Source organism: Balaenoptera physalus (genome assembly GCF_965194825.1).
Source record: "Balaenoptera physalus genome assembly, chromosome: 13".
NCBI lineage: Eukaryota > Metazoa > Chordata > Mammalia > Artiodactyla > Balaenopteridae > Balaenoptera > Balaenoptera physalus.
Genome location: NC_138892.1, coordinates 106,679,890 through 106,697,504, shown reverse-complemented (window position 1 = coordinate 106,697,504; position 17,615 = coordinate 106,679,890). Strand labels below are relative to the sequence as shown.

The window sequence follows — 17,615 nt, the reverse complement described above, 5'->3', positions numbered from 1 at the left end:
TATTTTACCTCTTCAAAATACGGCTGTAGCATTTTTACCTCCCATCCTCCTTGTTTCCAGGAACATATCTTTAATTTAAAATGTCAAAACAGCAAAAAGCCTGTGGGGTACATAATATCACAATTACCTGTGATACACTGTGCCATAAATGCTTAAAGCATTCTCAACACATGCAAATCATGGAAAAAAGATCTTAAAAGCCCTGAAACCTTATAAAAAACTTCCAGCAGTTCTTATCCAATAAAGCCGATTCTGAACTTTTAACAATAGGGTGGTGTACAGAGGGCATCTGTTTGCTGAGTTATATTACGTAAGGATTAAAAGAATGGCATATGTTAATATTTTCACGCAAGGGTCAGAAAACAGTAAAAAGTAAACATAACGCCTATATTCTCTCTTGAGTAAGCAAATACATTTTTTATGGCTTTAACTGGTACTTCTATTTTGATGACTCCAGAAATCAGTATTTCTAGCTCTCACCTCTATCTGCAGTCTAACTGCCTTCTTGATTATTTCCACCTAGGTGTATACACAGATACCTCATCACATTCCAAATATGGCCTTTCCTCTGGACCATTGGTCCCAACTAGCAAAGCCACCTCCACTTACGTGCCTCAGACATTCCACGCTGGCCAGCGGTGTGTGGGTGGGAGTGATCTCAGGGCCCAAGTGCGGAAGCAGCAGCACCCAACCCACCAGCTCTCCCTTCCTCTGCTGCAGTGACTAAGGAGGCCTCACGCTGAGAGATTAGCTACAAAAACTGAAGCAGGCCTGGATCACGGAACTGCTGCACGCAGAGACCCGCAGTGGACCCCACATGACTGAGATGCATTAAACCACAGTGATGAGCCTAGACCAGGCACTACCCTCCATCTCAACTGCCCTCTATCTTAAAATTTTTAATGAATTTTTCCTCTTTTTTTTTTATTGTGGTAAAACATATATAAAATCTGCTGTTTTAACCACCTTCGGTATACAGTTCAGCGGTATTAAATACATTTTCACTGCTGTGCAGCCATCACCACCATCCATCCCCACAACTCCTCATCCCGTAAAACTGAAACTCTATACCCTTCAGACGATAACTCCCTATTCTCCCCTGCCCCACCCCTGGCAGCTACCATTCCACTGTCTTTACGACTTCGATTACTCTTAAGTACCTCGCATATGTGGGCTCATACAGTATTTGATTTTTTGTGATTGGCTATTTTCACTGAGCATAACATCCTCAAGTTTCATCCATGTTGTAGCATTTTGCAAAGTTTTAAAGTCTGAATAATGTTGCCTTGTATGTATATACCACATTTTGCTTATCCGTATTCCTTGACTGATGGACACTATGGTTGCTTCCACATCTTAGCTATTGTGAATAATGCTGTTCTGAATATACGTGTACAAATATCTTGTCAAGATCCTGCCTTCAATTCCTTGGATAAATACCCAGAAGTGGAATTGCTGGATCATATGGTAATTCCATTTTAAATTTTTTGAGGAACTGCCATACTGTTTTCCACAGCAACCATACCATCTTACATTCTAATACTGCACAAGGATTCCAATTTCTCTGCATCTTAGCTAACACTTGTTTTCTGTTTTGATAATAGCCATCCTAATGGGTGTGACATGGTATCTCATTATAGTTTGATTTGCATTTCCCTAAGATTAGTGATGGCGAGCATATTTTCACATTCTTATTGGCCATTTGTATGTCTTTGGAGAAATGTCTATGCAAGTCCTTTGCCTATTTTTGAATTGGGTTTTTTGTTTGTTTGTTTGTTAGGTTTTAAAAGTTCTCTATATATTCTGTGTATTAATCCCTTATCAGACATATGATTTGCAAATATTTTCTCCCATCTGCTGGTTTCCTTTTTATTCTGTTGTGTCTTTTTGATACACAAAATTTTAAAATTTTCATAAGTCCAATTTGCCTATTTCTTTTGTGACCTGTGCCTTTAGTATCACATCCAAGAAATCACTGCCAAATCCAATGTCATAAAGTTTTTATACTGCTTTCTTCTAAAAATTTTATTGTTTTAGGTCTCATGCTCTGGTCCTTGACTCAATTGGATTTAATTTTTGTATATGGTGTTAGGTAAGGGTCCAAATTCATTCTTTAGCATGTGGATATCCAGTTTTCCCAGCACCATTTGTTGAATTGACTGTCCTTTTCCCATTGAATGGTACTGGCACCCTTGTCAAAAATCATCTGACCACGTTAAGGGTTTATTTCTGGGCTCTCTATTCTATTCCACTGGTCTATACATCTGTCTTTATGCTAATAGCACATTGTTTTGATGCTTTTAGATTTGTAGTGAGTTTTGAAATCAGGAACTGTGAGTTCTCCAGTTTTGTTCTTTTTCAAGATTGTTCTGGCTTATTCAGGCTCCCTTGAGATTGATTCCACACAGACATTAGGATGGGTTTTCTATTTCTGAAAAAAAGCATCTCTGGAATTTATATGTGACTGCATGAATCTGTAGATTGCTTTGGGTAGTAGTGATATTTTAACAATTTTAAGTCTCCCAAAACCATGAACCAGGAATATGTTTCCATTAATTTATGTCTTCTTTAAATTCTTTCAGCAATGTTTTGTATTTTTCATTGTACAAGTCTATCACCTCTTTGGTTGAGTTAATTCCTCAGTATTTTAATCTTTTTAATGCTATTGTGTGTGAAATTGTTTTTGTAATTTCTTTCTCAGGTTGTTCATTGTTAGTGTATAAAAACGCAAACAAATTTTTAGATGTTGACTTTTAAAAAAATTTTTTTTGAAGATTACTATTATTCTATTTTATTTGTTTATTTATTGGCTGCATTGGGTCTTAGCTGTGGCATGTGGGATCTTCCATTGCGGCACGCAGGCTCTTCGTTGCAGTGGGCGGGCTTCTCTCTAATTGTGGCATGCGGGCTCATCAGTTGCGGCACGCAGGCTCTCTAGTTGTGGCACGTAGGCTCCAGGGCGTGCGGGCTCAGTAGTTGCAGCACGTGGGCTCCAAAGTGTGTGGGCTCTGTTGTTGTGGTGTGCAGGCTTCAGAGTGTGTGGTTTCTGTAGTTGTGGCACGCAGGCTCTCTAGTTGTGGCATGCGAGCTCAGTAGCTGCAGTGTGCGGGCTTACTTGCCCCACTGCATGTGGGATCTTAGTTCCCCAACCAGGGATTGAACCAGCGTCCCCTGCATTGCAAGACAGATTCTTAACCACTGGACCACCAGGGAAGTCCTGTATGTTGACTCTTTGCATCCTACTTTGCTGAATTCATTTACTAGTTCTAACAGCTTTTTTTTCTGTGAGAAATCCTTACGGTTTTCTACATATAAGCTCATACCACCTGCAAACAGAGATAATTCTACTTCTTCCTGTCCAAATTGGAGTTCTTTTATTTATTTATTTATTTTTCCCTAACTGCTCTGGATAGAACTCCCAGTACTATGTTGAAAAGAAGTGGTGAGGGACTTCCCTGGCAGTCCAGTGGCTGAGACTTTGCCTTCCAATGCAGAGGGTGTGGTTTCAATCCCTGGTTGGGGAGCTAAGATCCCATATGCCTTGCAGTGAAAAAACCAAAGCTTGAAGCAGAAGCAATATTGTAACAAATTCAATAAAGACTTTAAAAATGGTCCACATAAAAAAAAAAAGTCTTAAAAAGAAAAAAGGCAAAGAAGTGGTGAAAGCAGGTATTCTTGCCTTGTTCCTGATCTCAGAGGAAAAGGTTTCATTTCAGTCTTTCACTATTGAGAATGATGTTTGCTGTGGGATTTTCATATATGGATTTTATTATGTGGAGGTAGTTGAGTCTTTTTATCATAAAAGGGTGTTGAATTTTGTCAAATCAATTGAGATGATCGTGTGATTTTTTTCCCCTTTATTCTGCAGATGTGGTTTATTACATTGAATAATTTTTGTATGTTGAACCAGCCTTGCACTCTGGGAACAAATCCCTCTTAGTCATGATATATGATGTTTTAATATGCTGTTGAACTCTGTATGCTAGTATTTTGCTGAGGATTTCTGCAACAATGTTCATAAAAGATACTGGTTTGTAGTTTTGATTTTTTGTAGTCTCTTTGCCTGGCTTTGTTTTCAGGGTAATGCTGGCCTCACAGAATGAATTAGGAAGTATTCCTTTGCCTTCAATTTTTGGGAAACATCTGAGGAGGACAGGTATTAGTTCTTCTTTAAATGCTCTTCTTTAAAGAATTCAGGAATGAAGTAATCAGGTCTAGGGCTTTTCTTTGTTGAGAGATTTTTGATTACTGATTCAATCTTCTTACTAGGTCTAACTCAGATTTTCTATTTCTTCATGATTTAGTCTTGGTAGTTTTTTTGCTTCTAGGAATTTGTCTGTTTCATCTAGGTTATCCCATTTTTTGGCTTACAATTGTTCACAGAACTCTCTTATAATCCTTTCTATTTGTGGAGAATCAGTAGTAACGTCCCCATTTTCATTTCTGATTTTAGTAATTGAGATTTCCTTTTTTTTCCTTAGTCCATATAGCTAAAAGTTTATCAATTTTGTTGACTTTTTCAAAGCAAAAGTTTCATTGGTTTTACTGATTTTTCTCTACTGTTTTTCTATTCTCTATTTTATTGATCTCTGCTTAAATCTTTATTATTTCCTTTCTTCTGCTGGCTTTGGGTTAGTCTGCTTTCCTTCTTCTACTTCCATAAATTATAAAGTTATATTGTTGATTTGAGATCTTTCTTGTTTTTTAATGTAAGCATTTGCAGCTACAAATTTCCCACAGCACTGCTTTCACTATGTCCCAGAAGTTTTGGTAAGTTGTATTTTCATTTTCATTCACCGCTAAGTATTTTCTAATTTCCCTAGTGATTTCTTCTTTGATCTGTTGGTTGTTTAAATGTGTACTGTTCAATTTCCACAACTTTGTAAATTTTTAGGTTTCACTTTCATTACTAATTTCTAACTTCAGCCTGTTGTGGTCAGAGAAGATACTTTGTATATCTATCTTTTAAAATCTATTGTGGTCTAACATATGGTCCATCCTGGAAAACACCCCACGTGCATGTGAGAAGACTGTGTACAGGCATACCTTGGAGATATGAGCGTCAGTTCCAGACCCATGCAATAAAGCAAATATTGCAATAAGTGAGTCACGTGAATTTTTTTCTTTCCCAGTGCATAAAGTTATGTTTACACTATACTGTAGCCTATTAAATGTGTAATAAAAAATTACAGACTTTAATTAAAAAACATTGCTAAAAACTGCAAACTATCATCTGAGCCTTCAGTGAGTTGTAGTAGTAAAATCAAAGATCACTGATCGCAGATCACTGTAACAAATATGATAATAATGGGAAAATCTGAAATATTGTGAGAATTACCAAAATGTGACATAGAGACACAAAGTGAGCAAATGGTGTCAGAAAAGTGTCACCTACAGACTTGCTTGATGCAAGGTTGTCACAAACCTTCAATTTGTAAAAAAAAAAAAAAAAAAAAACAACCAAAAAACCTCCAACAACAACAACAGAACATAGTATCTGTGAAGCACAATGAAATGAAGTGCAATAAAATGAGGTATGCCTGTCTGCTGTTACTGCTGGGTAGAGTGTTTTGTATATGTCTGTAATGTCTAATTGTTTTACTGTGTTGTTTAAATCTGTTATTTCCTTACTTATGTTCTGTCTGGTTGTTCTATCCATTACTGTGAATGGGGTACTGAAGTCTCCAACTATTACTGTAGAACTGTCTACTTGTTCCTTCAATTATGTCAGGTTTTGCTTCATATATTTTGATGGTCTGTCCATTGGTGTCTAAATGTTTATATCTGTTTCACTGTCCTGTTGTATTGAACCTTTCATTAATATATAACATCCTTCTTTGTCTTTTGTAAACTTTTTCAATTTAAAGTCTGTTTTCTTATATTAGGAGAGCCACTTATGCTCTCTTATGGTCACCATTTGCATGGAGTATCTTTTTCCATCCTTTCATTTTTAAACTTTTTTGTGTCTTTGGACATCAAGTGGGCCTCCTGATGACAGCATGTAGTTGGTTTATCTGTTTTTATCCAACCTGTCAATCTCTGTCTTTTGACTGGAGAGTTTAACCAATTTACATTTAAAGTAATTACTCATAAGGAGGGGCCTACTTCTGTCATTGCGCTATTTATTTTCTACATGCCCTATAGTTTTTTGTCCCTCACTTTTTTTTTTTATGGTATTACTTTTTTAAAAAAAATTTTATTTATTTATTTATTTATTTATGGCTGTGTTGGGTCTTCGTTTCTGTGCGAGGGCTTTCTCTAGTTGCGGCAAGTGGGGGCCACTCTTCATCGCGGTGCGCAGGCCTCTCACTATCGCGGTCGCTCTTGTTGCGGAGCACAGGCTCCAGACGCACAGGCTCAGCAATTGTGGCTCACAGGCCTAGTCGCTCCGCGGCATGTGGGATCTTCCCAGACCAGGGCTCGAACCCGTGTCCTCTGCATTGGCAGGCAGATTCTCAACCACTGCGCCACCAGGGAAGTCCCCTCACTTCTTGCATTACTGTCTTCTCTTGTATTTAGTTGATTTTTTTTTTTGTAGCAAAATGTTTAAATTCCTTTCTTACTTCCTTTTGTGTATATTCTATATCTATTTTCTTTGTGGCTACCGTGGGGATTATACCTAACATCCTAAAGTTATAACTGTCTAATCTGAATTTACACCAGCTTAACTTCAATAACATATAAAAACTCCGCTCCTTTACAGCTCTGTCCCCACCCTTTCTAGCTATTGATGTCACAAAACCACATGTTTATATAATGTGTAACCCAAAACATAAAAGTAATTCTTTTTAATGCACCAGTCTCCTAAGTTATGTAGAAAACAAGATGTGGAGTTACATACCAAAGTTACAGTAATATGAGCTTTTACACATAATTTTTTTCCCTTAAATCTATTAGTCTCTTAAATGATGCATAAAACAAAAACTACAGTTACAAACCATTGTTACAATACCAGCTTTTATAATTGCCCATGTATTTACCTTTACTGAGATCTTTATTTCTCCATGCAGCTTCATGCTACTGTCTAGTGTCCTTTCATTTCACCCTGCAGGACTCCTGTGAGCATTTCTTGCAGGGCAGATCTAGTGGTCATGATCTCCCGCAGCTTTTGTTTAACTCAGACTGTCTTAATTTCTCCCTCATTTTTCAAGGATAGTTCTACTGGATATAGGGTTCTTGGGTTTTTTCTTTTAGCTCTTTGAATATATCAGCCCCCCCAAAAAAGTCTTCTGGCCTCCAAAGATTCCGAATGAGAAATCTGCTGAAAATCCTACTGAGGATCCCTTGTATGTGACGATTCTCTCTTCATCTTTTGAAAGTTTGATTATAGTATGTCTCACTTTGAATTCATCTTACTTAGAGTTTGTTGAGATTCATGCATGTTTACATTTATGTCTTTCAGCAAGTTTGGGAAGTTTTCACCATTATTTCTTCAGATAGTCTCCCTGCCCCTTTCCCTCTCTCTTCTTCTGGGATTCCCGTGATGCGTATGTAGGTCCACTTAATGCTGTCCCGTAGGTCCACTTAATGCTGTCCCGTAGGTCCCTAGGCTCTGTTCACTTTTCTTAAATCATTTTTCTTTCTGTTCCTCAGCCTTGATAATTTCCATTATCCTATCCTCAAGTGCACCGATTCTTTCTTCTGCCTGCTCAAATTTGCCTCAGAATCCCTCTAAGTGAATATTTCGTTTCAGTTAATGCACTTTTCAGCTCCAGAATTTCTTTTTACTTTCTTTTTAGGTTTTCTGTCTCTTTACTGATATTTCCATTTATTCACACATCATCTTCTTGACATCCTCATTCCAAAAGGGAGAAGTTGGAAGGAGTAAAGGGGTTGCAGTTCCAAGCAAGTTTGAAATCCAGCAGAACACATTCCATTAGGCTTCAAGGCCTGTGAACAAGGCCTCTGTGGCTCAAGGCTGTGCCCTCTGGCCACATGGTGGCTTCACTGGCCTCTGCCTCCAGGCACCCAGCAGCTCCGCTGACACAAAATCTTAAATTTAAAGTCTTGATTTTAAGGTAAAACTAATCAATACTATCAGAATTCAGGCAAGCAGTCACTTGCAGGACTGAGCAGGGTATAGAGCCTGAAAGGGAGCATGAGGGCTTGGTTTTGGGGTGCTGGTAATGATCTGCTTCTTGGATGTGTATGCTGGTTATATGAGAGCGTTTCCTTGTGAACATTCATTGACATGTACGCTTAGATGTGTACTTTTCTATGTGTATATTTCAATAAAAATTTTTTTTTTAAAAAAGGTTGTATAACAAGAAGATTTCAGCAATAGAGGAAATTATCTGTGGACAGAGAGAGTTATTTCCTTTAATTTAGCTCATGTTTTGTCATTTTCTACAATTAAAACATTATGGTAATGAAAAGAAGATGTTAAGTTATGGCTGCTCCTACCAGCTGACATAAAAGTGAGAGACCTGTTTTAGTCTCAGAGTATTAAAAGATATAATTTAGCTATTTTAATATTATACAGTAAGAGAAATAGTGATTTCAGTGCATGGTCATAAGAACAGTTGTAAGCCAGTGGCTCGTAATATCATTACCATTCAGGAAGATAATCCAGGATTGGGAAATACTGCTATAAACAGTGAATGTCTAAATACAGTTAAAGATGGCAATCAGCTGAATTAGAACCAGCCTTGAAAACTGCTTCCTGTAGCATACAGCTCTGCCTGGTTATTTTTTCTAAACAATAAGGCACATAGGGAGGCAACCGTGAGGAAAACTGTTGTAGACGTAACTTGATCTTACGAGTCTTCCATTTAGCAGAGACTGGGACAGAGCTGACGAGAGGGACAGCACACAGTGCGTCTTTTCTCTGTATCCAGGCCAGTGACTGAGAGCCGATGAAGAAGTCAACCAGGCTCTTACAGGTGTTTAATGTGAGTCTTAACATACAGCTAGGTATTGGTTTCAGGCCTGCAAGGTGGATACATTTGCGAAGAGCACATATATATTTAAACATAGTTCAATCTCTTTGGATATTTCTGATGAACTGGCTCATTAAAGTGCTAGGGAGGCCTGAAAGGTGCATGTTCAAACCTATTTTCAGAGACCCCCTAATTTTAGAGTTGACTACTATTAGGCTGCAATTTCATACAAGTCCAGGAAAAACACCATACCCAATTCAGAATGCCATATTGAGGAGCATGACTGGCAATACCACAAACTTTATTTTAAGCATTCTCTACCTTGAAAAACAGCTACCACAAATCCCATTTTAGTACTAAAGCTCATCAATTTATTTAGTTAATTAAATTCTTACACTGTATAAAATCTTTGCAATACAGGGGGAAAAGCTCTTGAACCTCAGGTATAATAGATGCTCATTCTTTGGCAGTCACTATTTTCTAGGAGCTTTTAATAGCTTTTCAATCTCTATTTGCTCTTCTTAAGAATGCAAATTTACTGATTCTTAAAAAATTCTGCTGCTCAAAAGATATCTTAATAAATGATGTGTAATATTTTGGGGCCAGATTTCCATATATCTGCCCATGTACATATATATGATAGTAACAGTCTTTTCACACCAGAATCATGTGTGATGGTAATTTAGGATTATGACCACACAGGTTTTCAAACTTGGCTGCTTAAAAATGGGTCTGTCTGATTTCAGATGCTCTCTGAGTTCTCAATCAGAACTCTCTCTCATTAATTCAGTCAACAATTTCTAAGATGACTGTTGAAAATGAGAAGGTATCTGTTGACGTAAGATGGGGAATAGATTTTGGCCTGTCAAGATTCTGACTTTTTAAACTGAGCGTAGTCCATTATGGTAATTTATTTTCACTGTAATTTAGAAAAGAGCTTATTAAAGTACTATTTATCACCAGAGAGAATTACTGCGTCATTAATAATACAGCTAAAGGCTGCTGAAATCTCTAAGCAAAAGCCCACAATGATGGCAACACATTTCAGTGTAGTGACCGGCAGTGTTGGCGATGGAGTGACATGATTTGTTCTGAAGCCCAGCTCCATAGCTTACTAGCTATGTGACTTTGGGCAAATTACTCACTGTCTCCCTCTTAGCATCTCCTCTGTACAATAAGGATAACTGTACTTCACAGGGTTGTTGTGAAGAGTATATGAGTTAATTCATGTGAAGCACTCAAAACAAGAGTTAGCTCAATAAATTTTAGATATTCTTATCTGTGAATAATGTTTTCAAGAAAGCCAGATAGTACGGGTGATTTAATTTGGTCATGTACATTGTCCATGGGAAGGGCATTCTGTGACAGGTAATGTCATAGTTTAATATCACTCCTCTCGTCCTTGAATACAAATATCATTTAATTCCATATTCACTTTTAATAAGTATCCACATTAGTTCAAAAGGGACCAAAAGAGGCAGTAGGAATAGATCCTGTGGAGTACATTGGTCTGGACTGATTCCTGCCAAGAGAAGTTTAGTGGGGGAAAGGGGAACCACCCTAAACCAGCCTTCCTTTTATTCATGTTTAATGAGATCCTCAGACCAAGGTCAAGGAGCACAGGAAACAGTTATAAATCATGCCACCTGACAGGAGAAGGAATAGGAGGGGCACGTGCACTGGGGCAGGAAATCTAGGTTGATTTATTTGCATTGAGACAATTCAAGAGGGATCAGGAGACTCAGAAGGTTTATAAATTCCCTGTGACATCATAAAAGGCAGCAGTCTGACAATAGGAAGGGCAAGCTAGATCTGATGCTAGAAAAGAAGGGAAGAGTCTTATCAGATTTTTGTGAAGAATTTTTCTACATCTGGAACTGATGACAAAAAAGATGGAAGAGATGGAAGAAAGGAGGCTGGGAGGATTCCAGATTTCCCCACATCTCCCAACCTCTGGACTGCACTTAACTCCAAGCAAGCAGAACTCATCAAAATATGATCTATTTCTTTGTAGGATACAAAAAAGGTTTCAAGGGGATAGTGAGTAACCAGGATTTTTTTTTTAACTTTAAAATGCAATACTTACTACTTTCACAAAATAAGGAAATTTCTATAGACAGCTTTAAACAATCCTTACATATGTGTTTTCTTATGCTTTACAATTCCTTCTTTTAAAACTGTTCCCAATGTCAGAAATTACCAGGTAATATAGCTACAGGTAAATATATTGACTTGTCAAAAATTGGAAAATACAGAACTTTAGACCTCAAAATTAATTTTATCTAGCCATCTAATATTATAGATGAGGAAGATAAGACCAGAGAGGTAAGTTAGGAAGCTTGTGACCTGATTCATTAAAAAAACCGAAAGAATAAATTAGTGGCCAACACTTAGATATCAAGAGATTTGTAAGTGAAGGGGGTCAGAAAGTACAAACTTCCACTTATAAGATTAAGTCCTGGGAATATGATGTACAGCATGGTGACAAGAGTGAACAATACTGTGTTGTACATTTGAAGGTTACTGAGAGTCAAGATCTTAAAAGTTTTCATCACAAGAAAAAAAAAATGTAACTGTGTGGTGATGGAGGTAAACTAAACTTACTGTGGTGATCGTTTCACAACATACACACATATCAACATCATTGTGTTGCACACCTAAAACCAATATAATGCTGTATGTCAATTACACCTCAACTTAAAAAGAGATTTATATATATGGATTCTCTGTGTTGGCGGGGGTATGGATGACTGGATAACGCAGGGCTCTCATCTTGCACGGTCACAACGAGCTGGAATTAAAAGCGGCAGCCTCTCTGGACAAAGCACGTGGCCCCCAGTTCATCATGGCCTCTCCTCTCGTCTTACATGCGTCCCTCCCCTCTTGAGTTATGGCATCTGCCTGGCCCACACAGCCATCGGGCTCGGGGCTATAAGGCATCTGAATAGTACTCTGTAGGTTGTGAAGTGCTGTGTATTAGTTGATGGGGCTATTACTGCTCCAGATGATACACTTAGTTGATCAACAGAGTCGGAGCTGGAGCTGAGGTCTGGAGCTGGAGCAACAGTTACCGGTGGGGATTCCTACATCTGAAGAGGACACTGTGGCTCAGAGTAAATAAGCAACAACTCGTAGGACAGCAAGTGAACAGTGCTGCTGCTTCTTTCCTCCTCCCTCTCGCATTTCAGCTTCTGCCCAAAGGAGGACGAATGTGTGAACGCAGAAAAGCAAAGAATGGCTTTGCTAATGTAAGGAAAAAAACCAATTCCATGGCTAGGAAATTCCAGACTACAAAGATGAGTCTTGAAGTGAAGATTAAAGCAGAGATTAAGCTGAGGAAGTGGAAGGCAATTCCAGAGGTGAGGGCAGTGAACGGAAAATGCTTTGCATCCAGTTCCTTTCAAATAAATCTGGATACCATCGGCAGGAAACATGTAGCTGATGCTAATGTCTGTAGTGGTTCAGAGGAAGAAGTATGTATACTGAATACTTAATATGTGAGAATCTAGAACTGAAGGGAGGTAGGATAATTAAAACGAGATGAGCACGTTTATCTGACCAAGTCAATACGGGCTGTCGAGCCATGAAATAAGGACTGAACTGTAATCGTCTACTCTGTCAACTTCTGGATATCGGATATTCTAACCAGCAGAAGGTTTTCACTCTCTATGATCACCACGTACCAGTCACCTTCAGGGGATAACGTCACACAGATGGCGGAGAGGCTGGCTCGTGGACACGGCAAGTACAGGACAGAGCAGGCAGGCCAGCACGACACACAGGGAAGGGGTCCTCCGGCAGCGCCAGACGCCCGTGTGTCCTCTGAGAGATGCCTGCTGCGTCCCAGCACCTGGCATCGCAGGGGCGTGCTGAGTGGATGCGCGGACGCTGCCCTCACCACCAAGAAGGCAGGCGCTTGGCGAGGCGGCCAGACGCCTCTGGCTCTGCCCCCCACGAGCAGCCTCTGCAGCACTCCCGCTACCTCAACACTTGCTGTTTATTTTTTCCTTTGTTCACTGACAACTCAGGAGCTCTCTGTAGCTTTACCCTATTGCTGTTCTCTTTTCATAGAACGTAAAATCGCTTTGTTGTTCTCTCTCCAATGTTAGATGTCACTTTTAAACTAGTTTTAATACTATGATGAATGGGTTTTCCCAGCTGTTCCAGAACTGGTGGCCCGGGCCCAACGTCAGGGACAAAGGAGAGCTCAGCAGGTCACGTTCTAGAGAGCCCACAAAGGGGGTGGGGGGGGCAGAAAAGGCACCACTGTCCACCAGGCCAGCCCCTCACAGCACATGCCTTCTCTGGATTGAGACTGCTGTGCGGTGACGCTAAGCCTGGCAGAAGGAGTCTTGACGTCACGGGGAGCAGACAGTCATGCACAAGGGGGGCCCCGGTGCTCAGTGAGAGAGGCTCAAAGAGAATTCAGCCCTAAATCCTAGAGTCCTCAATCTTGAAGACGGGGTGTGAGTAGAAGAAAAGGAAACAGGCTTCTCCTTCCTTTGTTTGGTACCTACTCAGGCATCGGACTTGTTGGTTTGCCTTGTGCTTATCTGAGGAGGAGAAGGGACACCCAGAGACAGAGGGCAGGATGGACAGAGGAGCACGTGGCAGCCGACACGCTCCCACTCTTCAGCCCAGCAAGGGGCAGCCAGGTCCGCGTCTTCCGGGCACTGCTCACCCCTCGGGGGTCAACGTTGGCCAGAGAAGCAGCATCAAAGGGCTGCAATGGCATCAGAGGACCCCAACGCCAAAGGAAGAGGGAGAAAGGCATGAAGAGGACAGAACCTGTCCCTTCCTGCTGCAGACCCCTCTTGGGGGCGGAGGCAGGCAAGAGAAGATGAAGCGAGTTCTGCTCTGATGCCTCATCTGCCTTCTGAGGTCAGAGAGTAAAGTGGCCTTTTCTAGAGCTGCACATACACATGGAATCACACAGCACGTTCTCCTCTACATCTGAGCAGTGTCTCACCACAGGAGGACACCACTGTTTGCTTGTTCACTCACTGCTCGCAGCAGCCAGCCTTCCAGGCCGCCTGCACTGGTCTCCCCGCGTTGTAGGCGCCTGGTGTACGTGGTCAACAGGACAAGGGGAAGTGATGGTGTGCCCCTTCCGAGACAGGTTATAAGGACACTGTGGCTTCCATCGTGGCTGCTCTCTTCCCCTCCCCTGGATCATGTGCTTAGGGGATGCCAGCCCCATGTCCTAAGTAACCTCATGGAGAAGCCTAAAAGGTGCAGAGCCCCAGGCCATGTGAGTGACCCTGGAAGTGAGCCCTGTAGCCCCAGCCAAGCGTCAGGTAACTGCAGGCCTGGCCAAGAGCCTGACTGCAAACTCATGGGGACCCTGAGTGAGAACGACCAGCTTGGGCCAGTGTCCTGGGCCAGCTCAGCGGCTGTCAGAACCCTTAGTTCTACCCGATGAAGCAACAAGTCAGGGGAGAAGTATCATGCAGGTACCCCGTGTGTCACAGGCAGCTCCCTGGAGACTAACCAACTGGTAACAGGAGAGCGGGCAGAACTTAGTGAAAGACAATTACTGAAAGCAAGATTCACTTAATTCAGATATTTTTTCATACTGGACCTACTGAAAATACTTGGGGCAACAGTGAAGTCCCCCCTTTTCCATTAAGAACTTAGGGATTAGGGAAGTTAAGTGGTCTTGTGAGGCTAAAGAAGTAAAATACACAAAACACAACAGAAAACTAAGGAAGTCTGTGAAAATGCTTGTCTGAAGAGGACAGGATTCCCCCACTGCCGCCAGGACCACCCGGGGGTCACGCAAGGAAGGAAAGGGGGGACCGCTGGGAAAAGACTGCAGGGACAGAAGGGCGATGTTTGGTCTGGGACAGTGAAACAGAAGACCAGAGACCCTGTGAGCAGGCTCGGCCAGGTGAGCAGGTGACAGCATGTCTGTCTGACATCAGCTCACTTCCCCAGTGACAGACACGTTTCCGCAGAACATGCACCAGGAGACCTCAGCTCACGGCGCAGCTCTGCACGGACACACTACTCGTCTCAAGGTCTTGGTCCTCTCTGAAGACACTGACTGATCCTCACTAACTGCTCCCTAATGGAACAGGAGATAGCATCCACTTCCTAGCTGGGAGAATGAAGCACAGACCAGGGCAGCCCACCCGAGTGTTCTGCGCCCATTGCACAAGCACAGATGCATCGTTTACGACCCCTCCAGCCTCCTCAGTCAGCTGAGCTGGCCTTATCCATTCATAATTCTCCTACTGAACATAACGGAAACTGATAATTTGTTCAGAAAATATGAAATAAGGACCAATTAGAATTAGTTACAGCTCTTAAAATCAGACAGATTGAGCAATGTGAGCCGGGGTGACAAACTGCTGATAAATTTTTTTGCTCAGTTTTCTTCTGTAATATGAAAGAAGTCTATCTCTCTCTCACTTTCTCTTTTTTTTTTTTTTGTCAAGCTAGGTGACCTGAAAATGTTTATGTGGCAGAATTCCCACAAATGATGGATAAAGTGGTTGAACTTGCAATAAAGGGAGGCCCCCAGAGCACCTTTGTTTTGCTTTCCCTTGGGTCACCGGCACCCAGGAGAGGGTGAAAGTTCACAGTGAATTCCATCTCTTAAAGGGATGAATGTCTAGGGGTCCCAGAGCTTAAGTGGGTAAAAGTTTTCTTTCACTTGCAAGTGAGCACTGGGTTATTTTTGCTGGTCATCTATCTATCTTGCAGTAGGGAACATCTTCTGGTGTTTTCTCAGCAAAGTCAGCCACATAAATAAAGTCTATTTATAAGCAGTTTTATTAGTCTTTAAAATAGAGAAAATATCTTTATTGTGTAAATAGTGATTCTTGTTTATCTGAACATTTAATACGATGCTAGGGCTTCCCTGGTGGCGCAGTGGTTAAGAATCCGCCTGCCAATGCAGGGGACACGGGTTCAAGCCCTGGTCCGGGAGGATCCCACATGCCGTGGAGCAACTAAGTTCGTGCGCCACGACTACTGAGCCCTCATGCCTAGAGCTGGTGCTCCACAACAAGAGAAGCCACTGCACCGCAACGAAGAGTAGCCCCGGCTCGCCACAACTAGAGAAAGCCCGTGCACAGCAACAAAGACCCAACACAGCCAAAAATAAATAAATGAAAAATGATGCTATCAATTGATGACTGATCCTCTAAAGTAGAAAAAAAGAAATTCCTTCACTTGAAAACTCTTTCCTACTCTGATTACTTCAGGCAGAAGGGCAAATGTGGGCAGCCCAAATGTACAGAAAAGTGGCGGAGGATGCAGGGGATGACCCGGAAGGCAGGAGGCGGACACTCGTGTAGAACAGGAATGGCAGGAACAGCATTAGAGATGAAGAGGACTCAGGCTCTGAAATTCAGCTTTCTCCTTGTCTTCAAAGGGGAAAAAGATTTGCCCCAGTTTTAAAATTGTGGTAAAGTATACACAACATAAAATTTACCATTTTAACCACTTTTAAGTGTGCAGTTCTGTCCATTAAGTATATTTACATTGTTGTGCAACCATCATCAATGAGGAAATTTCTAGCTTTTATTTTCACAGATGAAAGGTCTCATGTAAGTATTAAGCATTAAATTTGGGGAAGGTTTTGGGTGGAAAAGAAAAGGGCAAAACTTTGCTCTTACCATCAGAGCTTACCCAGCCTTGAATAACAGGAAATCACTTAAATGAAAATATCCTTAGTGCCTTCTGTAGCGGGAATCTGACTGGACGTAAGGAATAAGACTTTTCACCCGCTGGTGGTATGTGCACACCACCACCAGCTCCACACCACTGCTGCCTGCCCTTACATGCGGCCTCTGCCCCGGAGGCACCACTGAGGACCCCAACAGCCCTTGCAGATACCCCACAGCGCTTGCCAAGGACCACGCAGTTGTCGGTGCTGTGGACGAACCCTGTGGCCTGACCCCGAGAGACATGCAAAAAAAAACAAAAAAAAACCTTTTTCATTTCAAATGGGCAGAATTTCACTAATTTCATCCAGCCATTGCAAAAGTTAAAAAAGTTCTCCTAAGACGTGTGACACCTTCTAAACCAGTCCTCTTACCAAGAATGGTCTGCGCTTCCTAGACAAAGCAGAGATTTGAAGGCTGAAGTCTCTGCTGGTGAAGATCAATTAGATAAAGATCAGACATCTGGCCCGAGATGGGAGAGCTGAGCGCGTGAGCTGGCACGGACGCGAGCGGCCCCCCGCCCCCAGCCCCACTAGTCATACCTGCTGCTTGAGCTGCTGCACGAGCCGGTCCTTCTCCCGCTTCAGGGCAGCCACTTCTTCCTGGGTCTTCTTCTTTGAGGATGAAAGCTCCAAAAGAGCTATATTGGCATCTTTTTCACTGATGGCGGCCAGAAGGGCTTCCTGCCTGCAAAAGAAAGAAAACATCCAGATTTCCATCTAGTCCTCACAGCAATCCTCAAGTTACTATTACCATTACCCCCATTTTATGGGTGATGAAACTAAGGCTTAGAGAGTGTATGCGGCTGCCCAAGTTCACACTTGAAGCAAATGGTCCGGGCAGGAATCCCATTCAGGGCTTCTTGACTCTAAATGTCTTTATCAGGTCGTTATACTGACATCTTAATAAAGAGTTCCCAGATCTAGTTGTAGTTAAACTTGGAAAGTAAACGAAGTTAATGACTTTTTTTTAAAGTAAGAATTATCCTGTCATCTATACACTTTACCCATTTGACTCATTCTTTTGATAAGTATTCTGTGGCTTCCAGGCAAACGAGGCACCA

General features: G+C 41.5%; 1 protein-coding gene across 16 annotated transcripts in view; it reads right to left on the bottom strand.

The window, feature by feature from the left end:
- The window catches only part of ERC1 (ELKS/RAB6-interacting/CAST family member 1), a 415,918-nt gene that overhangs the window by 70,524 nt on the left and 327,779 nt on the right, over positions 1-17,615 (bottom strand). For all 16 annotated transcript variants that reach the window (XR_014252746.1, XM_082422084.1, XM_082422087.1 and 13 more), the window contains one exon: positions 17,095-17,239. Coding sequence is in view for 15 of the 16 variants with exons in the window: in XM_082422084.1 (XP_082278210.1) it covers positions 17,095-17,239 (145 nt within the window). In the remaining variant the exon portion in view is untranslated. The remainder of the gene's footprint in view (positions 1-17,094; positions 17,240-17,615) is intronic.